The sequence below is a fragment of the Protomyctophum bolini genome, assembly GCF_963924005.1.
Source record: "Protomyctophum bolini genome assembly, chromosome: 24".
Lineage (NCBI taxonomy): Eukaryota > Metazoa > Chordata > Actinopteri > Myctophiformes > Myctophidae > Protomyctophum > Protomyctophum bolini.
Genome location: NC_137885.1, coordinates 30,245,507 through 30,254,932, shown reverse-complemented (window position 1 = coordinate 30,254,932; position 9,426 = coordinate 30,245,507). Strand labels below are relative to the sequence as shown.

General features: G+C 46.1%; 1 protein-coding gene across 1 annotated transcript in view; it reads left to right on the top strand.

Annotated features, from left to right (window-relative positions):
* LOC308311878 (E3 ubiquitin-protein ligase HECW2-like) overlaps window positions 1–9,027 on the top strand; it is a 27,106-nt gene extending 18,079 nt beyond the window's left edge. The window contains exons 13-16 of the mRNA XM_080758651.1: window positions 546–660; window positions 969–1,054; window positions 3,873–3,985; window positions 4,211–9,027. Of these exons, the coding sequence (XP_080614777.1) occupies window positions 546–660; window positions 969–1,054; window positions 3,873–3,985; window positions 4,211–4,322 (426 nt within the window). The 3' untranslated portion in view covers window positions 4,323–9,027. The remainder of the gene's footprint in view (window positions 1–545; window positions 661–968; window positions 1,055–3,872; window positions 3,986–4,210) is intronic.
* The last annotated feature ends 399 nt before the right edge of the window (window positions 9,028–9,426 follow it).

The following is a 9,426-nucleotide window of genomic DNA, read 5'->3' as shown; positions in this document are numbered from 1 at the left end:
TGAGGTGACCACCGAACTACAACATGACGTCACTGAGGTGACCACCGAACTACAACATGACGTCACGAGCCGCGGTGAAGAGCAAACCACCGCCACCGCTCCAGCCCTTCTCTCTGTTTTTACTCAGCACCGCTCAGCGTTATTTCAGCACCGGAGCGGTGGTCACCTCACCACCGGAGCGGTGGTCACCTCACCACCGAAAATCCAGACTATGACTAGGCCTTTAGACTTTATGTAGACATAGCACCATGAAGTATACACATGCATGGTTTCATTATAGATATTCCACTGTTACGTTCTTGGCTTACGCATGATTCATGATAACTACTTTTGTATGCATGTGATGCATTGCCATGCTTTTTGTCCTTGCCTTAATTAATGTAAGTCGCTCTGGATTAAGAGCATCTGATAAATGCCTAAATTGTAATCCTTGAAAGATAACAGGTTGAGAATAACTACCCAAGTACTAAATGTGTGCATGTGTGCGTGTCTGTGTGTGTGCGTGTCTGCGTGTCTGCGTGCGTGCGTGCGTGCGTGTTCTCCAGGTGGTGGATGCTAGGCTGGTCTCAGTGTTTGATGCCAGGGAGTTGGAGCTGGTGATCGCTGGTACTGCAGAGATAGACCTGGCAGACTGGAGGAGCAACACAGAGTACAGAGGAGGTACAGTACAGTACAGTACAGTACAGTACAGTACAGTACAGTACAGTACAGTACAGTATGAGTTTAACAACACAGAGTACAGTATGAGTTTAACAACACAGAGTGCAGTATGAGTTTAACAACACAGAGGAGGTACAGTAGTAAATATGACACGTAGATGAGGCGTACTGTAATAATAAAGACCGTTGCCCGGCCATGCACAGGGTTTTATAGCCCGGTCCGTGTTTGGCTCAAAACGTGTTTTAATAGTGAATATAAATGAGTGTTTAATAGTGAATCGTAATAACGCTGTCCGTGTTTCCCTGCAGGTTACCATGACAACCACATAGTGATCCGCTGGTTCTGGGGAGCAGTGGAGAGGTTCAACAACGAACAGAGACTCAGGCTGCTGCAGGTGTGTGTGTGTGTGTGTGTGTGTGTGTGTGTGTGTGTGTGTGTGTGTGTGTGTGTGTGTGTGTGTGTGTGTGTGTGTGTGTGTGTGTGTGTGTGTGTGTGTGTGTGGTGTGTGTGCGCGCGTGTGCACGTGCACGTGTGCGTGCGTGCAAGATTCCTTGCATTGGCTGTGTGCTGTGGTGGAAAAAGTAGGACTGTTTAATTGTTTTACTGAAGTCAAAGTATTTGCCATAAATAAATGAATCAAGAGTGGGCTTTATGCCCAGGCGGTGCGTAACCGTCTGGGCACCCGACTGGTAATCCAGTCGCAGTGTGGCCGCGGGTTCGACTCCACGTGCCCGACACGGCCTTTACTGCATGTCATCCCCCCCCATCTCTCTCTCCCGTTTCCTGTCAGCCTAGATACTTACTGTCTGTCCCTTCAAAAAAAATAAAAGGCGTAAGCCGCAAAAGAATATCTTTAAAAAAAACAAAGAAAGAGTGGGCTTTATGAGGAGAGGTTTACAGGATTGAAACTTCTAACCCAACGATATCCGGTTTGTAGAGCCAGATATCGGCTGAGGACATTTTGGCCAAATATCCTGTCTCGTACGGAAGGCAATGGAGTCTCTCCATCTCGGCATAGCAAATGTGTGTCTACTGTAGTGACAGGGACCCCCATCATGGTTTATTGTCTCTCTCTGTGTGTGTCTCTAGTTTGTGACAGGGACCCTCATCATGGTTTATTGTCTCTCTGTGTGTGTGTCTCTAGTTTGTGACAGGGACCCTCATCATGGTTTATTGTCTCTCTGTGTGTGTCTCTAGTTTGTGACAGGGACCCTCATCATGGTTTATTGTCTCTGTGTGTGTGTCTCTAGTTTGTGACAGGGACCCCCATCATGGTTTATTGTCTCTCTGTGTGTCTCTCTAGTTTGTGACAGGGACCCTCATCATGGTTTATTGTCTCTCTGTGTGTGTCTCTAGTTTGTGACAGGGACCCTCATCATGGTTTATTGTCTCTCTGTGTGTGTCTCTAGTTTGTGACAGGGACCCCCATCATGGTTTATTGTCTCTCTGTGTGTGTCTCTAGTTTGTGACAGGGACCAAATCATGGTTTATTGTCTCTCTCTGTGTGTCTCTAGTTTGTGACAGGGACCCCCATCATGGTTTATTGTCTCTCTCTGTGTGTCTCTAGTTTGTGACAGGGACCCCCATCATGGTTTATTGTCTCTCTGTGTGTGTGTCTCTAGTTTGTGACAGGGACCCCCATCATGGTTTATTGTCTCTCTCTGTGTGTCTCTAGTTTGTGACAGGGACCTCAGCATGGTTTATTGTCTCTCTGTGTGTGTCTCTAGTTTGTGACAGGGACCTCAGCATGGTTTATTGTCTCTCTGTGTGTGTCTCTAGTTTGTGACAGGGACCTCAGCATGGTTTATTGTCTCTCTGTGTGTGTCTCTAGTTTGTGACAGGGACCTCAGCATGGTTTATTGTCTCTCTGTGTGTGTCTCTAGTTTGTGACAGGGACCTCAGCATGGTTTATTGTCTCTCTGTGTGTGTCTCTAGTTTGTGACAGGGACCCCCATCATGGTTTATTGTCTCTGTGTGTGTCTCTAGTTTGTGACAGGGACCTCCATCATGGTTTATTGTCTCTCTCTCTGTGTGTGTCTCTAGTTTGTGACAGGGACCTCCAGCATGGTTTATTGTCTCTCTGTGTGTCTCTAGTTTGTGACAGGGACCCCCATCATGGTTTATTGTCTCTCTGTGTGTCTCTAGTTTGTGACAGGGACCCCATCATGGTTTATTGTCTCTCTGTGTGTCTCTAGTTTGTGACAGGGACCCCCATCATGGTTTATTGTCTCTCTGTGTGTCTCTAGTTTGTGACAGGGACCCCCATCATGGTTTATTGTCTCTCTCTCTGTGTGTGTCTCTAGTTTGTGACAGGGACCTCCATCATGGTTTATTGTCTCTCTGTGTGTCTCTAGTTTGTGACAGGGACCCCCATCATGGTTTATTGTCTCTCTGTGTGTCTCTAGTTTGTGACAGGGACCCCCATCATGGTTTATTGTCTCTCTGTGTGTCTCTAGTTTGTGACAGGGACCTCCATCATGGTTTATTGTCTCTCTCTGTGTGTCTCTAGTTTGTGACAGGGACCCCATCATGGTTTATTGTCTCTCTGTGTGTCTCTAGTTTGTGACAGGGACCCCCATCATGGTTTATTGTCTCTCTGTGTGTCTCTAGTTTGTGACAGGGACCCCCATCATGGTTTATTGTCTCTCTCTCTGTGTGTGTCTCTAGTTTGTGACAGGGACCCCATCATGGTTTATTGTCTCTCTGTGTGTCTCTAGTTTGTGACAGGGACCCCATCATGGTTTATTGTCTCTCTCTGTGTGTGTCTCTAGTTTGTGACAGGGACCTCCAGCATGGTTTATTGTCTCTCTCTGTGTGTGTCTCTAGTTTGTGACAGGGACCCCCAGCATGGTTTATTGTCTCTCTGTGTGTCTCTAGTTTGTGACAGGGACCCCCATCATGGTTTATTGTCTCTCTCTGTGTGTGTGTCTCTAGTTTGTGACAGGGACCTCCATCATGGTTTATTGTCTCTCTCTGTGTGTGTGTCTAGTTTGTGACAGGGACCCCCATCATGGTTTTTGTCTCTCTGTGTGTCTCTAGTTTGTGACAGGGACCCCCATCATGGTTTATTGTCTCTCTGTGTGTCTCTAGTTTGTGACAGGGACCCCCATCATGGTTTATTGTCTCTCTCTCTCTCTGTGTGTGTCTCTAGTTTGTGACAGGGACCTCCAGCATGGTTTATTGTCTCTCTCTCTCTCTCTGTGTGTCTCTAGTTTGTGACAGGGACCTCCAGCATCCCCTACGAGGGCTTCGCGGCCCTCAGAGGCAGCAACGGACCTCGCCGGTTCTGTGTGGAGAAGTGGGGCAAAGTCTCCTCCCTGCCCAGGTGAGACACGCGTCACTTCACGTGCATGCAGCTATAGATACAGTAGATGTTTATTTCCAGAGTTGAATTACTGTGTATTAACCCATGAAACGTACGTGTGTGTGTGTGCGTGCGTGCGTGCGTGCGTGCGTGCGTGCGTGCGTGTGTGTGTGCGTGCGTGCGTGCGTGCGTGCGTGTGTGTGTGTGTGTGTGTGTGTGTGTGTGTGTGCGTGCGTGTCCGTCCAGAGCCCATACGTGCTTCAACCGGCTGGACCTTCCTCCTTACCCGTCCTTCTCAACGCTTCACGAGAAGATGCTGACCGCTGTGGAGGAGACCAGTACGTTTGGTCTGGAGTGACCTTCAGTGACCTTCACCTCCAATAGAGGCTGGAGTGACCTTCAGTGACCTTCACCTTCAATAGAGTCTGGAGTGACCTTCAGTGACCTTCACCTTCAATAGAGTCTGGAGTGACCTTCAGTGACCTTCACCTTCAATAGAGTCTGGAGTGACCACACCTTTTCACATTTTTTTGATCCCACGATTTTGTAACCCACTTTTTGTCAATTATCTAATGTAATCCTGGGCGCTACACTTCCTCTGCCAACACGGGGAGAGCAACGGACTGACCCTCATGCTTCCTTTAATGCACGAGTTGCTCCTTTACACCTGACAGGGGGGAGTTTCCCTGGTTGGACGTAGCGCGCGGAAGGATCACGTTATTCCAACAAGTTCCTTTCCCCTCCATCAGGCGCCCCGGCTGGCCAGGGGGAGGCAGTTTAGAGACCAGGATCACTGCATGTTTTTTATGAGGATACCTACCCTAGGGGACACGGGGAGAACATGTGAGGGTACCTACCATGGGGGACACGGGGAGAACATGTGAGGGTACCTACCCTAGGGGACACGGGGAGAACATGTGAGGGTATCTACCCTAGGGGACACGGGGAGAACATGTGAGGGTACCTACCCTAGGGGACACGGGGAGAACATGTGAGGATACCTATACCCTAGGGGACACGGGGAGAACATGTGAGGATACCTACCCTAGGGGACACGGGGAGAACATGTGAGGGTACCTACCTACCCTAGGGGACACGGGGAGAACATGTGAGGGTACCTACCCTAGGGGACACGGGGAGAACATGTGAGGGTACCTACCCTAGGGGACACGGGGAGAACATGTGAGGGTACCTACCCTAGGGGACACGGGGAGAACATGTGAGGGTACCTACCCTATAGGGGACACGGGGAGAACATTTGAGGGTACCTACCCTAGGGGACACGGGGAGAACATGTGAGGGTACCTACCCTAGGGGACACGGGGAGAACATGTGAGGGTACCTACCCTATAGGGGACACGGGGAGAACATGTGAGGGTATCTACCCTAGGGGACACGGGGAGAACATGTGAGGGTACCTACCCTAGGGGACACGGGGAGAACATGTGAGGGTACCTATACCCTAGGGGACACGGGGAGAACATGTGAGGATACCTACCCTAGGGGACACGGGGAGAACATGTGAGGGTACCTACCTACCCTAGGGGACACGGGGAGAACATGTGAGGGTACCTACCCTATAGGGGACACGGGGAGAACATGTGAGGGTACCTACCCTATAGGGGACACGGGGAGAACATTTGAGGGTACCTACCCTATAGGGGACACGGGGAGAACATGTGAGGGTACCTACCCTATAGGGGACACGGGGAGAACATTTGAGGGTACCTACCCTATAGGGGACACGGGGAGAACATGTGAGGGTACCTACCCTATAAGGGACACGGGGAGAACATGCAACCTCCACACAGAAAGGCCCTTTCGCCAACCCTGCCTCGTGTAAGGGGAATGATGACGTGGAGAAGAGAACACGCCCCCAGAACCTTCTAGCTGTGAGGAGACCGCTCTGGCGACTGCGTGCCACCGTGCTTCAGTCCAATGGAGGCTCTTCTCCTACATAGACTTCTATTGGCTTCAGTCCAATGGAGGCTCTTCTCCTACATAGACTTCTATTGGCTTCAGTCCAATGGAGGCTCTTCTCCTACATAGACTTCTATTGGCTTCAGTCCAATGGAGGCTCTTCTCCTACATAGACTTCTATTGGCTTCAGTCCAATGGAGGCTCTTCTCCTACATAGACTTCTATTGGCTTCAGTCCAATGGAGGCTCTTCTCCTACATAGACTTCTATTGGCTTCAGTCCAATGGAGGCTCTTCTCCTACATAGACTTCTATTGGCTTCAGTCCAATGGAGGCTCTCCTACATAGACTTCTATTGGCTTCAGTCCAATGGAGGCTCTCCTACATAGACTTCTATTGGCGAAGAGTGACAAAGTCCTGGAACGGAAGTTGGCAGAATGCCCAGCTTTAATGAAAATAAAACAACAGCAGTTCACTGCCTGTCTATCTCACTAACCTGTCTATCTGCCTGTCTATCTCACTCTCAATGCTTGTTCACATTTCACACTTTATTTGATGTAACACTTTTGTGAAATTGCACACAAGTTGAGAACTTGATTAGTTAATATAGACTGTTCTTTTAAACTTCTGTATTTTAGAGGAAGTGTTTTGTGCTAAACAGTGACTGCAGTTCATTGGAGCGACCTCATTGGCCGATGCAGTTCATTTGCGCGACCTCATTGGCTTTTGCAGTTCGTTGGCGCGACCTCATTGGCTGTTGCATTTCGTTGGCGCGACCTCATTGGCTGTTGCAGTTCGTTGGCGCGATGTGTCAAGTCAAGTGGAAGTGCTGAAGGCACTTAACAGACTACTACTAATTTTGCCTAGTAGATTATTGGCCAATCACAGACTACTACTAGTAGTGCCTATAGTAAACTATTGGCCAATCACAGACTACTACTAGTAGTGCCAAGTAGACTATTGGCCAATCACAGACTACTAGTAGTGCCTAGTAGACTAGTGGCCAATCACAGCGCACCTTTTCCGGGAATTTATATTGGCATGAGAAAACAAACGTTTACATTGCCTCTGATTGGCCTACGGAACAACGTCCCCTTCCGTTCTGATTGGTCAACTGAACAACGTCCCCTTCCGTTACGCACGTGGAAGCTTGGCAAGCTTCCGCTTTGCTTCGAAAGGAATCGCAAGGACTACATGCTCACACCATGGCTCCCTCTTGTGGACAAACAGTGCAAGCCTTTTGAGTTACCGCCTGAGGTGACTTTCCAATCTGTGGCGCCTGAAGTGAAGGTGGATTATTTTAACCTGAAGTGAAGGTGGATTATTTTAACCTGAAGTGAAGGTGGATTATTTTAACCTGAAGTGAAGGTGGATTGTTTTCACCTGAAGTGAAGGTGGATTATTTTAACCTGAAGTGAAGGTGGATTATTTTAACCTGAAGTGAAGGTGGATTATTTTAACCTGAAGTGAAGGTGGATTATTTTAACCTGAAGTGAAGGTGGATTATTTTAACCTGAAGTGAAGGTGGATTGTTTTCACCTGAAGTGAAGGTGGATTGTTTTCACCTGAAGTGAAGGTGGATTATTTTCACCTGAAGTGAAGGTGGATTATTTTCACCTGAAGTGAAGGTGGATTATTTTCACCTGAAGTGAAGGTGGATTTTCACCGGAAGTGAAGGTGGATTTATTTTCACCGGAAGTGAAGGTGGATTTTTTTTCACCTGAAGTGAAGGTGGATTTTTTTTTTTTTTCACCGGAAGTGAAGGTGGATTTTTTTTTTTCCACCGGAAGTGAAGGTGGATTTTTTTTACCGGAAGTGAAGGTGGATTTTTTTTCACCTGAAGTGAAGGTGGATTTTCAGACATAAAGCGTTTGGTTATTCTTACAGTTTTTCTATTTATACATTTTGTAATAACGATGTGTATATGAATGTAAAACAACACAAGACCTTGTTGGTCAATTGGTAAATAACAATTCAATGTTTTTCTCCCATATCATTTTAGTGAAAATTACGTTTCAATTATACTTTAGAATTGAACACACAGTCAATCAGCCTTGGGACATTATCTAAAACGATTCTGATAACATTCACAGGTAATTATTTCCTTTTAAATTATTACCCACGTCTGTTTTGTACAGTTTCTGTTCTGACTGAACTTTATTGAATGTTGATCATACATAAACATACATGACATAAACAGGATCAAAGGCCCGTTCACATTTGCCACGGAACTGAATTAATTTATTTCCTAATAAGATTTCTTAATAGATTGGATAATGAAAGAGCCTTTTGTGGTTCACCCTTTTTACATTTTTTGAATTTGAATTTGTAACGCAAAATCCAACTTGCTGAAATGCAAAGGAAGAAACTGACTCCAGTGCACGCCACAACAGCCACCAACAACATTCAAACATAATTATATCATTGTATTTAAATAACATAAATTCTGTTCTGTTTCGTCATATCTGTAATAATTATGCTTTTATTCTAATTATTGTCATTTATTTATAGGTTTGATTTCCCTTAAACTTAATTGTGACGTTAGTTAGCATGTGTATAGCTTTGTGTATTATTTGTCCCCAGAACTTACACACTGTATTTCAAAAGGTTTGTTTGAACACACACACACACACACACACACACACACACACACACGCACACTGTACTTTATGTAATCACACACACACACACACACACACACACACACAGTTTTCTAGAGCCTGGAGTATATCCTTTTTCATACTTCTTGTTCTGCACGAGGGTCGGAAACCACACTGAGTTTAACTGTCATTTAGTTATATTCATAATATATTATTGTTATTCTCTTATTTAATGGTTATAGAGGGAGAAAAATACAAACCAAAGTTGTGTGTTTTCAATGAAGCATTTATATTGATGTGTGTTGGTTGGCGTGTTTTTCAGCTTTTATCACTGAAACTTTATAACTATAGCGATAGTTTAGTTTACAGCTGTCACACTTTATAACTAGCTATAGTTTATACTCGGCAGGTTTCTAGACAGCGATGACTAGAACATGTCCTACTGTAGTCTCTGTTTACAGTACCCTTGGAATGTATTCTAATATAAAGCTGTCAAACACATTATTTCACAATGGTGTTTGACGGTTGTTTTTAGGGGAGCAAAATTGGGCACAGCTGTACGGGGGGGGGGGGGGGGGGGGGGGGTGTGCGGACACACAATTAAAGGTTTTATGACAAGAACAATTCCAAAACCTTTTTTTTAATGTCACAATCCCTTTAAACATTAACTTATTTTATGAATCAATCTAAGCCAGGGGATGCTGCGGACAGATGGAAATGCTTAGTTAAAGGAAAAATCACACCCGTGTGAAGCGAGGGGCGGTCTTATCATCATCACGTAACATAATGACGTACATTCTCCATTCATTGTCATCAATGGGAATTTAATGTTTGTGTAGGACGGAAATCTACACTAGCGCCCCCTAAATCTACGCTATAGCTGAATATAGGAGGGGATAGCGCCCCCTGTAGGAGGGGCTAGCGCCCTATAAATCTACACTATA